Source organism: Cryptomeria japonica, chromosome 5, assembly GCF_030272615.1.
Source record: "Cryptomeria japonica chromosome 5, Sugi_1.0, whole genome shotgun sequence".
NCBI classification, from domain to species: domain Eukaryota; kingdom Viridiplantae; phylum Streptophyta; class Pinopsida; order Cupressales; family Cupressaceae; genus Cryptomeria; species Cryptomeria japonica.
The window spans coordinates 844,112,477-844,131,929 of record NC_081409.1 but is presented as its reverse complement, the minus strand read 5'-3'; the positions used below and the strand labels follow the sequence as shown (position 1 = coordinate 844,131,929).

The 19,453-nt window shown below is 36.1% G+C and overlaps 1 protein-coding gene across 1 annotated transcript; it reads left to right on the top strand.

Annotated features, from left to right (window-relative positions):
- Nucleotides 1-14,444: 14,444 nt before the first annotated feature.
- LOC131042029 (probable LRR receptor-like serine/threonine-protein kinase At3g47570) lies at nt 14,445-17,759 on the top strand. The gene is made up of 2 exons (XM_057975325.2): nt 14,445-17,238; nt 17,323-17,759. Exons 1-2 carry the CDS (start codon nt 14,445-14,447, stop codon nt 17,757-17,759), a joined length of 3,231 nt encoding a protein of 1,076 aa, XP_057831308.2.
- Nucleotides 17,760-19,453: the final 1,694 nt, after the last annotated feature.

Here is a 19,453-nt window from a genome sequence, read left to right as displayed (position 1 = left end):
CAAGAAGAAAGGTCAGAGAAAGCTCATGTATGATCTCTGAATTTGAGCCTAAATCATTCAAAGAGGCACATAAAGATGAAGACTGGATCAAGGCAATGGAGGAAGAACTTGACCAAATAGAGAAGAATGGTACATGGTCCTTGGTACCCAGACCGGAGCATAAAAATGTCATCGGAACCAAATGGGTCTTCAGAAATAAGCTGAATGAGGATGGCACAATGGTAAGGAATAAAGCCAAACTAGTATGTAAAGGATATACCCAAGAAGAAGGAGAAGACTATGGAGAAACCTTTTCTCCAATAGTAAGATTGGAAGGAGTTCATATGCTTCTTGCATATGCAGCTTTTAAAGGATTCAAGGTATACCAAATGGATGTAAAATCTGCATTTCTAAATGGAATACTTGAAGAAGAGGTGTATATACAGCAACCAGATGGGTTTTCCCTATCTGAAGATAGTGACATGGTGTGTAGGCTACATAAAGCCTTATATGGACTGAAGCAGGCACCTAGAGCATGGTATGAATGCTTGCACTCCCATCTTGTGAAGATTGGATTTGAAAGAACAAGTGAAGATAGCAATATCTACTTGAAATCAGAAGGAGATCAGATTTTGATCTGTGAAGTATTTGTTGATGACATAATCTTTGGTGGTGATGACAAGATGAGTCATGAATTTGCTAATGAGATGAAAAAGGAGTTTGAAATGTCACTCATAGGGGAGATTAAGTTCTTCATTGGACTGCAGATTTAGCTAATGAAAGATGGAATCTTTATTACTCAGTTCAAGTATGTCAAAGAGGTATTGAAGACCTTTGGCATGGAAGACAGTAAACCGGTTGGTACACCAATGATAACTGGTTGTAAACTATCAAAAGAGGATGACTCAGCATTGGTAAATGAGAAGGAATATCGATCAATGATTGGTAAGTTGCATTATGTAGTGCATAGCAGACCGGACATTGCACATGCGGTGGGTATTACCGCTTGGTTTCAGAAAAGCCCAAGAGAATCCCACTTTTTAGCAGTCAAGCAGATTCTTATATATCTAAAGGGAACTATTGACTATGGATTATGGTATCCATATAGTGATGATTTCAATTTGAAAGTGTTCACGGATGTTGATTGGGCTGGTAATGTAGATGATTGGAAGAGCACAACTAGTGGTGCATTCTTTCTTGGTGGTAGACTGGTCTCATGGATGAGTAAGAAGCAGAGTTGTATCTCTCAGTCTACAGCAGAAGCGGAGTATGTAACAACTTTTATGAACTGCACCCAGACTATTTGAATGAAGCATGTATTGAATGGCTTCAAAGTTCTTGTATCTGAACTGGTAAGCATATTTTGTGACAATACAAGTTCAATTAATATTTCCAAGAATCTGGTTTTACGTGCTAGAACCAAGCATTTTGAGCTCAAGTATCATTTCTTAAGGGAAAAAGTTTAGAACAAAGAGGTGGTATTGGAACATGTTTCCAGTAAGGAGCAGTTAGTAGACATATTCACCAAGCCTCTACCAAAGGCTACATTTACCTATTTGAGAGGTGAATTAGGTGTGGTGCCCCTTCAAGAGGTAAACTAAACGTTTGTGCTCCACATTAGTCATATCCTACTTTGCTATATCTTTTCAGGATTGATGTGTTGAAGGATGCTACTTCTCAGGGGGAGCAGCATAGTAGAACAGAGAAGCTCGTGTCTTCACTTTGGAATTGTTGTCAAAGGGGGAGAAGATATGAAGCGGACAAGATATCTGCAGTATTAAGGAGAAGATGTGATGCAGAAAGAGAGATATCTTTGTATATTGCCATCAATACCAAAGGGGGAAATTGTTGGCATTTGTGAAGAGTATGTGGACATGATGATATTGTGTTGTTATTGATGTCAATATCTTGAAGAGTGAACCGGCAATATGCTGAAGAGTGAATGGGTAAATGTGCAAAAGGTGAACTGGTATGCTTGTTCAGGTGAATCGGTATGATAAAATGTGAACCGGCATACAGAATGTTTTTATCAAGGCCTAATATGGTATGACTACCGGTTGGTAGTCTCAACTTCAAGGTTTTTGGTTGAAGTATTTCGAGTCTGTGTTATTCAACCGATGGAATTGTGTGATGAGTTAGCACTATATTGGAGATATAATGCAGACCAAATCATGTTGCCATGTCAGCCTCATTCGCGTGAAGGATCTTGCATGAAGGAGATTGATCCTATCTACCTCGGGAATGTGTGAAGTCTTTGCAAATGATGGAGAATGCATGATGGGTTATTGCCTCCATGAAGCGGTGAAGAATGAGCAATGCAGATTGTCTTGGGATCTATTCAAGACCATTGTATTCAAATGCATAGTGTTCAATGCTCAGGATTGAACTGTCCAAAATGCTCAACCTAAATGATTAGAGTTTAGGGTTTTTGCTACCAACCTATATATTTCCTATTAGGTCGATGTTGTGTTTAATGCTGAGGTTTTTGGCAATTGTTGTGTGTGTATCTAAGTGCAGAGATACGTGATTCTTGCCAGACCAGATAGGAGGAGTGATACCTGCATAGTGTGTGTGTGCAAAAGGAAGGAATCAAAGCGGATTTGCATTGGCATTGAGTGCTACTGCCAGATCATTGTAATACCTATTGATCTCCAACCACTTCAACAGTTGGAAAATCCCTTAGCAGGGTAGCTTTAATCAGCTTACTATAAATCCTTTAATAGGGTGACTCAAATCCATTGAATTCATGAAATCCTCTGACAAGGTAACCTTTAATAGTGTTTAACCCTTAACTGGGTATTTTAGCCATCCCTTAACTAGGTGATCCCTAACAGGATCAGTTCCTAACAGAACCTGTTGTAACAGTCTTTAACTAGACTAGGCTCCTAACAAAGTGGACTTCTAAAGAGTTCAAAACAACTTGTGGGTATTCATTCCCACCGTAGTTTTTCCTAGTTGGGTTTCCATGCGAAAAATATGTGTGTCATATGTGATATCTTTTTCATGTGATGCTTTGTTGTTTTCTGTGAAACTGTGAATCATGTTGATCTAGCAAGTTATTATATCTCTGATGATAGATTATTTGTTTATGCATAAGGACAAAGTGGAGATAGGGGAGTAGGTTGTATGTAAAAGCTAAGAAGATTAACCGGTTTATGTTTTTCATAGGTGCACTGTGTTTAACCGGTAGTGGTCTAAGTTGGACCAGTGTTTAAGATTGCCAGTAGTTTACTGTCTGCAATCAAATCGGTTGAGGAAAAGTTTTGTGCCTGTACTGATTCACCCCCCCTCTCAGTACCGATTTGGTACTCACTATTCATCATTGAAGTCATCAAAGATGATCACTAAGACTAACCGGGATAGTCTCCAACTAGGATATAGTGTTGACATCAATGACAAAACTTAACCATATCAAGTATATTGCCAACAGTCTCCCCCTATGGCATTGATGGAAACACTGAATGTGAAAAACATCCAAGTGCCAAGGCCAAGGAATGCCAACAAACTCCAAAAAGATGAACAAGAATACCTCACCCCCAAAAATTTGATAGTTTTTCACATGGATACCTCTCCCCCTTTAATATCAATGAGAAAAGGTGAATAACAAACCAGGAATATTGAACCAAACAACTAACTACTCCCCCTAAGTAGTAGCACCAAATTCATCAACCCGAATCAGAAAAGTATGTCTGATAAGCTCACTAGATTGATACATCCCTGCATCTCTAAGTCTCTTTCAGAGAGCTAGTAATCCCCAACTGATCTCTGAGATATTCAAAAGTATCTTTAGGTAATGGTTATGTTAGAATATCTACAATTTTTTCCTTAGTTGACACATAAACCAATTTGACTTCCTTTGCTTCAATCTTTTCCTTCAAGAAATTATACCTTATAGAAATGTGTTTTGATTTGGAATGAAATACCAGATTCTTTGAGCTATTAATAGTAGCAGTATTATTACAATGAATAACAATAGGCTCATCATAACTCACCCTTATATCCTTTAACATCTGTTTCATCCATAAAATCTGTGTACAATTGGTAGCAGCTGCAATATATTTCGCTTTAGTAGTAAACAATGAAGTGCATGATTGTTTCTTACTAAGCCATGAAACTAACTTCTTCCCAAGAAATAATGCACCACCAGTAGTTCTCTTTTGTTCATCCACATCTCCTAGCCAATCAGAATCTGTATATGCACGTAATGTGAAGTCATCATCCTTAGGATACCATAGCCCAAAGTCTCTTGTACCTACCAAATATCTGAATATTCTCTTGATAGCAATATCATGAGTTTCTTTAGGTTCTAACTAAAATCTAGAAGCAATATCAGCTGGCTACTTCAGAAGGAGAACCGGTAGCAGATCTTATCAATAGCATGCACCTCAAAAGATTTCATACATAAGCTATATAGAGAATCATTCTCCAATACATATAAGAAAAACACCAAAAACATTTAGATAAATGTCCTGAAGAAAATATTATAAAATCAAAACAGTAAAGAAAAATCATGCATCCAAACGGTGAACAACCACTCTAGTGGCACCTTGGGTAAGTACAATGGTGAAAGCCTGGCAAACATGTGCCAATGGTAAAGGCTATGGCTACATTGTCTTTTAGACTTGTTGTGATCACATTCATTGAATCCACTCATCCATCTTTCAAACCATGGCTTACTATTAATCTACCATTAAGGATAGTACTTCATGCGTCTTGCATCCCGCTTTTTCATAGTCATGTCTAAACTGGGGGCAATGCCCTTAACCTATTGATGGAAGTGGATTCTGCATTACTTGTGATTCATTGAGTTCTTCATTCAAAAATTGTCTCACAAAATACTAAAGACATAAAAAATACACAAATAGAAAAAATTTAAATTTGCGTACCACTGGTCCGTAGTCATCTGGTCAGTGGAATAGATGGACCCGCTCTAGCTGATGATCTGCTATAGGTACTGGCATCCTAAATGCTGCTCGCTCTTTCACCAAAGTCACTATTAGGGCTCTAAATCACTATGGAGATGGATGCAAATGACCCTATTTTTACCCCTTCACCCCCATATATACCTTTTGCCCTAACCCTAATTTTACCCTACTCATCGTCGTGGTCCCCTTAAACTTCTACCGCCTCCCATTTCTTTGTTTTATCTTTGATTTCTTCTATTCTTTCAATGATACTACTAAATTCTTCTCTTCTACCTCCCCACCAATTCTCATTCTTTTCCAAGAGATCACCAGATTTTTCAAAATTTTCGGCCCATCTCTTGAGGGGGCATACCAACCATTAAATTAACATTTTATGGGGCATATTTCTTCACACCTATTTTTCCTTCTTTGAAACGACGTGATACTGCACCATCTCAAAGAGGGGCAAATTTAGTCACATAAATTTGTCCATCCTAATTAAATGAATATTTGCTATTTATTTTATTAATAAACCCACTAACCAACATTTCACTAATTCATCTTCAATCATTCTCCTATTAATTGAATAAATTATTCAATTTATTTTAATTCATTCATTAAACCAAATTCACAATCAATTAAATGAATAAAACCTATTTATTTAATTTAATCCCCTTTCCTCTTTTAAATAAATAATTAAAATATTTATTTAAATCATTAACCCCCCCCCCCCCACTTGCATTCTCCTAAAAATGCAAGTTGCACCTATTTGTTGAAATAAATGAATTTTATTTTAATAAAAAGTCCTATTTTCCCTCAACCACCAAATCCACTTGCAATCTCTCTTATAACCCCTTCCTAATTAGCCTAATCCATCCCCTAATTATTGTCACATTCCTAAGGAACTTCGAGTCACTTCTCAAAGCCTTCAAAGTATTTGAAAAGCATTTAATGCTTTATGTGTTCAACAATCTAACCTCTAAAGTCTTCCAAACCACTAATGGCTCTTACATGACCATTAGTGGCTCTTACATAACCATTATGGTTAAATCCACTTGCATCCATGGTTAGATACTTTAACCTCTAACTCAACCCTCATGTAACCCATGTGTCTCCTCAAGCATTTATTGCTTTGACCATGGTTATCCTCACTAACTCTTGCACAAGAGTTTATCCATTGGATAAAAGAATTATTCTTTGAATAATGAATTTATTCACTCAACTCAACATTAACCCTATGTCCCAAGTTAGCCCTCAGGTCATGTCAAGCATTTATTTCTTCTTCCCTCTCCCCTCAACCCATCTCATGTTGACACTTGTCCTCCTGGGATTGGGTTGAAAGTCCTCACATGGATCTTAAACCGTTCAATCCCAACCCTTGTTGAGATTACTCAATCTCAACCATCCATTGCTCCATTTTACCTATAAATAGAGCTCATTTCTTCATACTCCAGATCCTAAAAACTTGTATGTGTTTAACTTATAGTCAATTTTAGAGAGAGCATGTTAGCATAATCACTCATATATTGTCATTTTGGACTAAAATAAATCTTAGTTCAGTTCATAGCATCTCATATTTAGCTTGTTTTTACACTTGCATAGCATAGTTTAAAGAGCATTTTCAATCTTTAATCTCTATAAGACATCCATATTGCAAAAAGTTGTTGAGAGCTACACTTATTTGGAAACTTGGAGAGGAGAGGAACAAGGGAGGAGGAGCTACAAGCATGGTGGAAGGCATTTGGAGATGCCTTGTTGCATTTGTTGTATTTAATAAATGCTCTATTTTTCTTATAGTGTCTCTCCTGGTATGCCTATTTAGGATAGTCTTTAATTTGTGATTTCTAACACTAACATCTAACATTTGGATTCTTGTTTCTTGTCTTGTGCTGGTTTATCCTAACCTATCCCATCCCTTTTTGCAGAGCATCAAATATTATTTCTAGTGATTATAAATTATTTCATTAAACAACTAGTTTTTTTTACATACATTTTTTCAAATAGTTTATTTTAAGGATTGTTTATGTTATATGCACATCATTTCTTTAACCTAAATTATCCGCCTTTTTTTTGGCCTTGGGGTAAATATAATCTACACTTCTTTTGAGATCAGATATAGCTCTACTATACTAGTTATAATAAGGTGAGATTAATTATTAATTTGTGATGTTAGTATTTATGTCATGAACTACTTGTGAACATATTCTTCTATTGAGAAGGAATGCTTTCTTAAACCCTAATTGGGTTACATTTTTTCTTATAATAATGATATCTTTAGTGCCAAACATGTTGAATTGGTGATCCAAAAGACTATGCTCATGGTGAATATGTGACTAAACAAGAATTACTCTTAGCTTTTCTTCATTATTATCTTTCTGCAATGAAAAGATAAGCCTATTTTAACTACAATTTGAAAATAAGATTCCCAAATGACTATGAAAATTATTAATTATTAAAAGCTAGCTCTAATTACATGAATAAAATTTAAAAAAACAAAAAAACAAAATCTATTAAATCCTGAAAAAAATAATAAAAGTCCAATTTGAGGCCACATGTTGAGATTTGGTCCAATCAAATAGTTTCAATTGACATATTTTAGAACTTTTTGAGACACTTCTCCAAATAAAACCTTAGCCCAAATGGACAAATGAGTCAAAAGATCTAACCTCCAAATGTCCCTTTACCAGATTGGATTTTCCTTAAGCAACCAACTCAATGGTTTGGACTTACATGTTAACACTCAAAACATGTTTACTATAATTTATTAAAAAAAGGACTAAATCTCATGCATGCTCTACACCAAGTTTGTACATATTTTAATGTCGATCTCAATAAGTATCACAATAATTTTAACCTTTGTCTTTCACTATCATATATTTGTAACCATGTATTCTTTTCTACATTTGAAATATGTTAAGGTTTTAATTTTTTTTACTAGTGTATTATTTTTTTATTGAAAACTGTGTATAATATTTTTAGTCTGATTTTAACTATTCCTCCAAATTTAAAATAATTTATATTTTTTATATTCTAGACTTTGAATTAAGTTTTTTTTTTTAAAAAGGGTCATCAAACTCAATTTTTCATTTTTCACGATATGACCACTTTCACATATAAACTATATGACAACTAATTTTTTACCAAAGCAATTTTGACAATACTAAAAAAATGTTATATTTAAGGAGGAACATGTCAATGCTATATGTTATATTTTTTTGGTTAAAAATTGAAGCATTATATGTACTTGGGCCCATTTGAACTCCTTAATCTCTACTGTATTTGAAAAGGAAAAGGTAGTTTGAAAAGTAGATTTAGAGCATGACGACCCTTTTTTTTGTCACACGTTTGAATTTTGAGTATGGCTATCTTCAATTTCTTATCCAAGATTAATTTCTATTATCTCAAAAAAGTGTCCAATTAAGATCCCCTTTTAGTTTCATTTTTCCATGCATATAGAACCTTTTATCTTCTGAATATTCCTATCATGTAACTTTTCTAAAAGATGTGCTTTAAAATTTATGCTCTCCTTTTCCATGTTGAGGTGCATTATTGAGTGTGAAATTGACTATTGAATAATTATATTTGTTGAGGGATTCTACCTCCCAATGCAACTACCTCTTATATAAGTATCATAGGTAAGTGATCAAGTCCCAATTTGTGTCATCTCTGAATATGTTGTGTATTAGATTCACTCTCATTATATATTTATGTTTGCATTAGGATAAGAGTGTGGATTAGTGTTCATTCTTCATTTTGAAGGAAGATTTGTTCTCTCATGTGGTTGTCCATGTGGTGACTTCTATTTCAATATTTGAATTGCTTTTCTTATCTCATCTTGCATGATGCATTGGTGATGATAAAATACATGTCATTTTGATATATTTCATCACACCTTGAGAGTACATGTAATGTGACAATATAAAAATTATTTGTTTGGTTGTTATTTGTTACTTTTTTGGTAAAATCTTAATCTTTACAATAATGGTATGAGATGTCCACTTCTTTATCATTCATGTGGAAGGATATAAATGAGTATGACTAAAGAGATAAGTGGTCATGTGTTTCCCATTTCTTTTAGTCAATTGAAACTTCAATGATCTAAAACAAACATGAATAAAATACAGTTTGTGTGGAATTACTAAATACCATGTATCTAATAAGTTTCTCTTAATATTTTAATATGTAGATAGTGATTTCCATTAGGAGCTTATTTATTCCTTCTTACCTACAATAGAAACATGTTAATTTAAAACTTATGACACTATAGAGAAATAATTGTTACATTGAAGAAAAATTTTATCCTCTAATATTAATATTATCAAATATTGATATTATTTTTTATTAAGTGGTGACGGACCTCAGTCCATACAAATCAGCAATCAAAACATATAAACCAAAAAAGGGTTCCAAGAGCAAGCCCCCAACAACAAAGAGTAGCGAAAAAACAAACGGAACAATTTGGAAACTCAGTCTAAAAATAGGAGTAGAGCAACTAAACTAAGAATAGCCTACAAAACTATAAAGACATTAAACAAGATAGCCCGAACTATCTAAAAAATTTCTTAATTCCTCGTCCTATGGAACAGGTTTCCTTCGTATTGTTAAAATAACATAAAATCAACATATCAAAATATTTGTTGATCAAGAAATCATCTTCATAATGATTTATAATCTAGTATTGAAACAAAGAAGAAAAATATAAATACTAAAATAATTATAACAAAATATTTTGTTAAAAAGTAATCAAGGGAGGGGTAAATTAGATAGTCTCATGAAACGCTTGCTTAGAGGGCATCGGCTCCACCACCATCCATGTGAAAGAGTGCAAATAATTGTTGGAGATATAATCCCAACTACTCCCACCTAACTTATCATGTCATATCCTCTGTATGTACATCAAATCTGTAGACTTGTCACAAACAGAGATTGAAGCAGATTTCCCTTGGATTTGGATGGATTATCATGTACCCTGTCTTTTGTCAAATCACATTTTTTTGGGCAGTTCAAAATATATTATTTTATGTATACCCTCTCTCCTTCGTGCTATGTAGAAGGTCTATATATTTCATAGCTCTGCATTTTGTATGCACTCTCTCAGAGCAGAGTCCAGCTCCATAGAGCTGTTAAATGTTAGCAGTTGAGTCGCTGTTAGAAGTTGAGTTTGATATAAGTCTGAATGTAATGTTGTTTAATGTTGAGCTACAGTTCAGTCAATTGATATAATGTTTTGTGTTAAATAAATAGAAATGTTTATATTTTTGCATCTGCTCTTCTCCCTGTTTCCTTCATTTGGTATCAGAGCCTGGTTCGTGTAAGTTTTGAAGATCAGCGTATAGTGGGTCATGTTTGCCAGGAGCAAGTGATTATTGTGTGAGTTTGCCATTGTCAAAGTAAAATGAAAGAAGAGCCAAGGGTGAAAGTGAGAGCATTCCAATTTGCAACCTATTTTCTTGTGTTCTGTTTCTCATTGTGTGTTTGTGTTGCTTTGCAGCCATTAAGTAGAGTTTTGTTTTGCAAATTCGGGTTCGCTTCCTTGCTGTGTCAATCTGTGACTGCCATGGATTGGGTAGAGTAGAGCTTGGGCTTTATTGGGTTAGTGTTGTTTTATTAAATGAGCAAGCTTGTGCCCTTGAGTGTTTTTTATGGTTTGAAGTTGTAAATGATTTGTGAGGAAGGTGGAGCCTATCAGGCGTTTTTTAAGCTAAGGAAGAAATCACCAATACAATGGAGGATGCCAAATCACTAGCTTTTTAATTTGTTCCAGTCAAAGTCATCCCAAGAGGTAGATCATGTGAATAGTATCATCCCAAGAGGTAGATTTGGTTTGTAAGCCCCCATTGTGTATCAAGCTTCAGGAAAGCCTCGGAAGTCGCATATGCTCTCCTAGAGCCATAATAGTCAAGTTTGATTGCAGCATATTTACAGAAGATAGCGATATGTCAAGATTGCAACAGTCGGATGAATTGTAGAAGATCACTAGTGAAAGAGATGCCGCTTAGAGGCTCCTGCCACCAAATCCCAGTCATAAAGTTGAAGCTGCTAGGAAAACTTGCCACATAAAGATTGCACCCGTTGAAGAACCTTGGAGTCTAGATTCAGTTGTTGGAGCAAGTTGGAGAAGAGCTGAAGGGAGTCACCAATAAAAATTATTGTTGAAGTGAAGAAGTCTAAGCAATGTGTTTGGTCAAAAGTGAAAAAGTCACCAGTGAAAAGAACTCGCCACCAAGAAAAAGAAAGTTGTTAGAGGCTCAGAAGATAAATCTGTATGTAGTTTTCAGTCAGTAAGAAGATATGAAGTAGAATGTAAACAATTTGAGTGGAGGATGTCATTGTACGTGTTGTTTTCTATTATATCCATTATGAAAGTGGTTTTGTAAAATGCATAGTTTGAGAAGGGTGCATGAGTAAGTGTCTAGGCTGAGAGAGAGCCAAAATTGAGTGGAAGAACATTTTCAAAGTTTGCAGTACAATGAAAGAGGAGTGATAAAAGAGACCAGAGGAGGATATCATTTGTCAAAAGTCATAAAAAGATTGGTGAAGTTGTCAATAGATAATGAATAAATCTTGTTGAATGCAGCAGGATTCTGTAGTTTGTGTAAACATGTTTGAGGCCAGCAGAGCCCATTAGAATTGAGATCCCCAAGCACCCGCAATGTGACTCTACGGGAGCTGTTGATGGTAAAAGTGAATCACACCTGAATCTACGATGGACTGGTTACCAAGAGGGCCAGAGCTCATGGTTAGAGCATCCCAACAGGATCATGGGATTTCCTAGGTTTGATCTCTAAAATTTGAAAGTTTTAGATGCCAAAGCATCAGTGGAAGAAGTGAAGAATGAAATTGGAATTATGAAAATTGGTAGTTGTGATTAAGGGGGAGTGTCGGAGATATAATCCCAACTACTCCCACCTAACTTATCATGTCATATCCTCTATATGTACATCAGATCTGCAGACTTGTCACAAATAGAGATTGAAGCAGATTTCCCTTGGATTTGGATGGATTATCATGTACTCTGTCTTTTGTCAAATCACATTTTTTTGGGCAGTTCAAAATATATTATTTTATGTATGCCCTCTCTCCTCTGTGCTATGTAGAAGGTCTATATATTTCATAGCTCTGCATTTTGTATGCACTCTCTCAGAGCAGAGTCCAGCTCCATAGAGCTGTTAAATGTTAGAAGTTGAGTCGCTATTAGAAGTTGAGTCTGATATAAGTCTGAATGTAATGTTGTTTAATGTTGAGCTGCAGTTCAGTCAATTGATATAATGTTTTGTGTTAAATAAATAGAAATGTTTATATTTTTGCATATGCTCTTCTCCCTATTTCCTTCATCTGGTATCAGAGCCTGGTTCATGTAAGTTTTGAAGATCAGCATATAGTGGGTCATGTTTGCCGGGAGCAAGTGATTATTGTGTGAGTTTGCCATTGTCAAAGTAAAATGAAAGAAGAGCCAAGGGTGAAAGTGAGAGCATTCCAATTTGCAACCTATTTTCTTGTGTTCTGTTTCTCATTGTGTGTTTGTGTTGCTTTGCAGCCATTAAGTAGAGTTCTGTTTTGCAAATTCGGGTTCGCTTCCTTGCTGTGTCAATCTGTCACCACCATGGATTGGGTAGAGTAGAGCCTGGGCTTTATTGGGTTAGTGTTGTTTTATTAAATGAGCAAGCTTGTGCCCTTGAGTGTTTTTTGTGTCGTTGTGAGAGCAACAAGTGAGCCATGGTTGTGGATACTTGTGACTAAGTATCAAGGTTTTGTTGGTTGCTTTCTATGAGTTGAGTTGAATAATCCTTTGCTATGTTTAAGTTTCCTTTGTGTTCTGTTTTTATATGCCTAGCAGATTGGCTTGATTTGCAGCTTGTTCGAAGTTTTAATCTTTCATTGCTGAAGGTTAAAAGTGGAGTCAGGGTTGAAGTTCAATTTTGTTTCTGAAGCAGCAGAGTTTTTGTTATAAGTTGGCTCTTTGTTATTTTCTAATTAAGTTGTTACCTGTGTGTGTTGTGAACTGGGTTTGACTATGTGCAAAGGAGGAGCTCTATTTCTTTGTGGGTTCTACAGTGTTGATTGTTTGGTATATGGGCCATGAGATAATCTACTTAAGTGTCCATGTTTTTCTTTGTATGTTTTCAAAAGAAGGAGAGTATGTTGTATGAATCTAGGTGGGCTTTGTATTACTTGTTGCTTATGTGGTCAACAATATAGAGTCTAAGAGGCATCTCTGTTATATGAGGAAAGCCTGTGGAACTCTCTGTTCTATTTGTGTTATGTTTTCATAAGGAGTTTCCAGCAAGATGTCTGATCATGTTTAAAATGTTTTTGGTTGGAGGTGATAAAATAGTGTTTTGATTAAATGTGCAAAGTGTTTGGGTTGGAGGTGAGAAAACTTGTGTGTCTAATGTGAAGGCTATATCCCTGTCAAAGTGGTTATGTAAAAGAAGATTGTTGGATTTCAAAGATATTCCCCAAGTGTTGTAAGTTGTGAAGATTGTGAGAATTCACATAGTTCAATGTTGTTTATGAAGTTAACAAGTGTGCTGATGTAAGGAGTGCATGATCGATGGTACCCGACACCCCAGAGCTTGTGGTATAAATTATTGATGAACCATGTATCTGAAAAGCATTCCTATAGAACTGGCGAGCACAGTGGCTAGTTACCTATGTGTCTCGGTAGATGGTTTACTTTTTCTATGGACTCAATAATTTTAGGAAAAAATTCTGCAGTGATGAAAGTTTCCCCATCCCGATGGTCATTGGAACCATGTTAGTGTTGAGTCTCTTGTGATGGTTTGTGGTAAGCCAAAACCACTTGTTTGGGTAAAAAACCCAAAGTAATATGAAATGCAAAGTGATTGTATCAATTGGGGAAAACCCAAATGGTTATGGGTAAACCCAAATGGTTATGGGTAAACCAGTTAAAAACCCAAAAGTTATTGTAAAAGTGAAGTTTGTAGCGAATCGGTTTAAGGGTAAACTGTGAAAACCCAAAATGATTAGGGGAAACAAAATTTGTTGTAAATGGGTAACTAAAAAGGTTTGAGACCAAGACCCATCCTAATTTGATTATGGGGGGATATCAAAACCAATTAGACAATTAATTTATGGGGGGATGTTAGAAGGTAAACTAATTGTAGCTGATCAAGTGTCGGTACAGACCAAGGGAAGCTTCTAGACATCCATGCCTTTCACGTGCAGTTATTCTAGAGACTTCTTTCACCTGCCCACCATTATTGTTGCAGCTAACTCTAATCTATAGTTTCCAGAACATTTAATATGTATAAGTCTATAAATTGAATGTATTCAAAATACAATCTCAGAGCCCATTCATGGGTTTCTCTCTTGTCTCTTCCCCTCTATATTTCTGTGTATTTCTATTTTTTATCAATAATTTTGTTCAATTCAACTCAAATTAATTTGACAATCAATCCAAGTGGAAGTGTGTAACACGGCAGGCCTCACAATAATTTGTAGGCACTCATTTCCCTAATCTATATATTCCTTCTCCATTCCATTCTCTTCCATTCAATCGCTTGCCTTCGGTGTTCCCTTGCCCTAGTTTGGTCTATCATGGCTGGTCTTATGTTGTTATGTTCAGTGCTTTCCATAATTTTTAGCTCAGGTTTTCCTCATTCTTTCAATAATCTCTCTTCTCATCAACAAGAACAACAAGAATTGCTCTTGCAATTCAAAGCTGCCATTTCCCACAAGGACACTGCTCTGTCCGACTGGACTCCCCTACAACCTTTCTGCAACTGGTCTGCCATAACCTGCCATTCCTCATTTCACTCTGTCCGTGCCGTCAATTTAACACAAATGAGTTTAGACGGCACTATTTCTCCTGTCCTAGGGAACCTCTCCTCCCTTCGATCCCTTGATCTCTCCTATAATAACCTCACTGGCAACATTCCAACTCAACTCAGTCAACTCCTACATCTACGGATACTCTGGCTTAACAACAATCAATTACAAGGAACCATTTCTCCAGTGCTGGGGAATCTCTCCTCTCTTCGATCCCTAGATCTCTCCTTCAATACACTCACTGGTACCATTCCTCCTCAACTCAGCAAACTCCAAAATCTGCGGATGTTCTGGCTGAACGAGAATCAATTACAAGGAACCATTCCACCTGCTCTCTCTGCTTGCCGCAGTTTGAATTACCTGGCACTCTCCTTTAACCAAGTGCATGGGAGCATTCCTTCTGAGCTGAGCTTTCTCACAGATTTAAAGTACCTCTTCTTGGGCGTTAACAGTCTCACGGGTACCATTCCTAGCTCTTTAGGAAATCTCTCCGCCTTAGTTGAATTGGATTTGAGCGCAAATGAGCTCCACGGGCCCATTCCTCCAGAATTGTGCATGCTCACTCACCTACAGGTTCTTAACCTTTATAAAGATAACCTATCAGGTACCATTCCCAGCTGTTTAACAAATCTCACAAAATTGAATATGGTAAGTTTATCTAGAAACCGGTTAAGGGGACATATACCATGGGAAATTTGTACCAAGCTCTCCAATTTGGTACTCCTCAGTTCATGGGGTAATCAGCTTAGTGGAAACATGCCAAATTCCCTTGGGAATTGTTCCAGTCTTGAAATGATTTATTTAAATGAAAACCAACTCGGTGGAATGGTTCCAATGGAGCTGGGTAAGTTGAACCGTCTTACCCGGCTTTACCTACACTCAAATCAACTTGTTAGTGACAGCAGTAAAACACTGGCCTTTGTCACTGCTCTCACAAATTGCTCCCACTTACAAGAAATAGATATGGCAAACAATACTTTCACTGGTGTATTGCCCCCATTCATAGGCCAACTGTCTTCAAATCTCCATAGATTGAGTTTATCAGAAAATATTATAAGCGGAAGCATACCGCAAGAGATTTTCAATCTGACAAACTTAACTTACTTAGGTTTAGACAATAATGTTTTCAGCGGCAACATTCCGTCTGGAATCAACAGAATCCATGGCTTGGAAAGGTTGCTTTTGGGAGGGAACAAATTAGAAGGTAGCATTCCAAGTGAGATAGGTCAAATGCAACATATGGGACTCTTAAATCTTGGTCACAATCAGTTGTCTGGTAAAATACCAGATTCTCTTTGCAGCTCCCAGCAGTTAAGACGTCTTTTACTGCAGCACAACAAGTTATCAGGGAAGATTCCTGTTAGTTTGGAAGGATGTAAAAATTTGGAGCTCCTTGACTTATCTTACAATAAACTAGAGGGAAGTACACCTGGTGAAGTCATTGCCAGCCTTAAAAACCTGCAAATCTACCTCAATCTTTCATGGAATTCTCTACAAGGGTCGTTGCCACAGGAGATGAGTAAAATTGTCATGGCTCAAGCCATAGATGTATCTGGAAATCAACTTACTGGGGTCATTCCAATTTCTCTAGGAGACTGCACAGGATTAGAGCATCTAAATCTGTCCCACAATGCCTTTGTAGGTCCAATACCGAATTCACTCTCCAAATTAAAAAATCTCCAAGAAATGGATCTTTCTTTCAATAATTTGTCGGGGCAGATTCCACAAGAAGGCTTGTTTCCCAATAGAACTGTTGCAGTATTGCTTATGGAGAACCCTGGCCTATGTGGCCCAAAAAATTATTCATTGCCTCCATGCCCAACTCAGATCCAGGAAAAGCATTCCCTGCTCATAAAAATAATTTTATCAGTTGTTGGAACCATTGGATTTGTATTATGTTGCTTCATTATAGGAATTGTATGGAGGCATAAACTTTCAAGAAAACTAGTTCGTTCCTCGAGCTTTATTTTTGGAAGGCTCAGCTTTCAAAAATTTTCTTTTCAAGATCTTATCATAGCAACATCTGGATTTGACGAGTCAAACTTGCTTGGAATGGGTAACTTTGGATCCGTCTACAAAGGCATCTTGAGGGATGGTGAGATAATTGCCATAAAGACTCTTAATTTGCAAAATGAAGAAGCTCTTAAGAGTTTCAAGAGAGAGTGCAAAATGTTAGGGAGGATTCGGCACCGTAACCTCATCAGAGTCATAAGTGCATTTTTCTACCCTGACTTGAAAGGTTTGGTTCTTCAATTTGCATCTAAAGGGAGCCTGGAAAAACATTTGCACCCTGACAGGGATGACGAAGGCTTTTCTATATTCAGATTCAGTGAGTGTTTGAGCATTGCTGTAGATGTAGCCCATGGCATGGAATATTTACATCATGATTGTCCCCTACAAATTGTGCACTGTGATTTAAAGCCTAGCAATGTGCTCTTAGATGCCAACATGACAGCCCTTGTCGCTGATTTTGGTATATCTCGTTTAACTAGTACAAATTCCATAGATTCACTCAGTACAGCAACATTTGCAGTCAAGGGGTCCATCGGGTATATTGCTCCAGGTAAATTTTTGATTTTCTGTATATTTAACATAATCATTTTCTTTATTAGCTTTTTAATAATTTAATGACTAAAATTGATTGCAGAGTATGGATTGGGTGGGAATGTTTCTGTAAAGGGAGATGTTTATAGTTACGGAATTTTGATATTAGAGATGGTTACAAGGAAGCGGCCAAGTGATGACATGTTTGTAGGAGACATGAGCTTGCAAAAGTGGGTGAGTTCAGCTTTTCCAAACAGAGTGGCAGAAATTGTTGATAGCGCGCTACTGAAAGATGTGAATGAAAACATGGAAGACAATAAATGTCTTATTTCATTCATTCATGTTGGTTTACTTTGTAGTGGTGAATCACCAAGAGAAAGACCTTCCATGAGAGATGTAGCCAAAGCCTTAGAGAGCCTGAAGACACCTCTGATCGGAGGTGCAGCTGCTTCCAATTTAACAGCCACTATATCAGAACTCCTGGACAATACCAATCTCACAGGAACATTGGCATCTGATAGTCAAAGTTCTTCATTTTAGATGTTTATAACTTCAAGAAGTTATTGTCCTTCATGTTTGATAGTTTAATGTTTGTCTTCCATCACATGCTTGTAAGTTGTTCCTATTCATGTATTTTCATACATTAGTTTGAGAAAGTATGCTGTCAATATAAACTGTGTGATATAATCTCTTATTTAAAGCACTTCCTCTCATAGTGTGCAATAGTTTAAGAAACAGTTTCCTTTTGTTGCCGAATATTAGACCAATTTGGATGATATATTCCTGGCGAGAGAGGAGAAAGCTTAAATAAGTATTTTAAGATCGTCCTTCTTAATGTTTTTTTCGAACAATAAAGAACGGTTAAATAATGTACCAAGGATGATATTTTGAAAATTTAGACCTGTATCTAATATTAATTGTACATCCTTTCTCAATTAAAATTTATACTACCTTTCGCTTTCCGAAGTTTTCCGAAGTTACAGACGTTCTGTGATTTTACAAGCCTTGTTACTGTGTGGAAGTTGTTGGCTGGAGCAGCTTTTTAATAAGAATTCGGAGAGCCTGCATACAAAACAGAGGCTTGTAGAGGTTTTCTTAGTTAATTGATATATTTCACACTTCTTTTCAGGTCTAACATATTTTCATTATTCTAATTATTTTGAGATGAGATTAATTAATTTATTCTATTAGCTACGTTTAAGTCTAAATTTTCATTTAGAGAAAATATTTGCATAAATCTTAACATGGTTGTTCATTTTGATATTAATGATATTTTAACAGCAGTTATGTTGAGATCGACATGGGTGATCAAGACGACTATAATTAGGGTACACACATGTGGCTAAACAAGACATTACACGCAAGTCTTCAGTGATCCATTTATACACTACGAATCCTCTAATTAATTAACAAATTTCTTTTATATGACATTAGTGGGATGTCCTTATGGAAAATAACATTTTAGAATAGCTTAGATCATTAATGAATCATTCTAATAGTGTATTGTCTAACCCATCCTCCTCTTCCCACCACAACAATACTTCTTTAATGGCTAATAATACTTTAACGAATAATTCTAATGGTGTTGTTCCTAACTCCTTTCTCATTAAGTTTGATCCCCGGTCTACCTCATGGTCACATTGCTTCCCCTTGAACACCACTAACTTCCTTCCATTCCCTATATAAATCTACTCACACCTAATCCTAACACTACTATATCTTGTAAGCTACCACAACCTCTCTACTAATATAGCCTATACTCTATTTCCATCTCATCCCATGATAATTAATTATCATAATGTTTTCAATTCATTCATAACTATTTCCTTAGCTTTTATCTCGCAGCCCTAATATACTTAAAATATTTCACATACTTCTATACACACAAATAAATAGAGCATGGGCTAATCTAGCTTGCAATGGCTATTGAAATGTTAGAAAATGATAAATTTGAAGCTTAAATCTTGAAAATGTGTGGTTTAGGTCCATGATTGCAAAGCTAACTTGCGTCAAGTTTACACCTACAACTTTTATCAAAGGTGATAAAAAATGAATCTAGGGATCAAGAATGCAAATCTAAGGATTAGTGGAAAAGGGGATCTCAAGATATAGATGCAAATATTATAGTCTTTAAGCTAGTTATCATAGTTGTGACACTCTTTTAAAGTGTTCCCCAAACGTAAGGGAAAAGGAAATGCATGTGTGATTTTTAGGACTACAAAATTATATGGTTG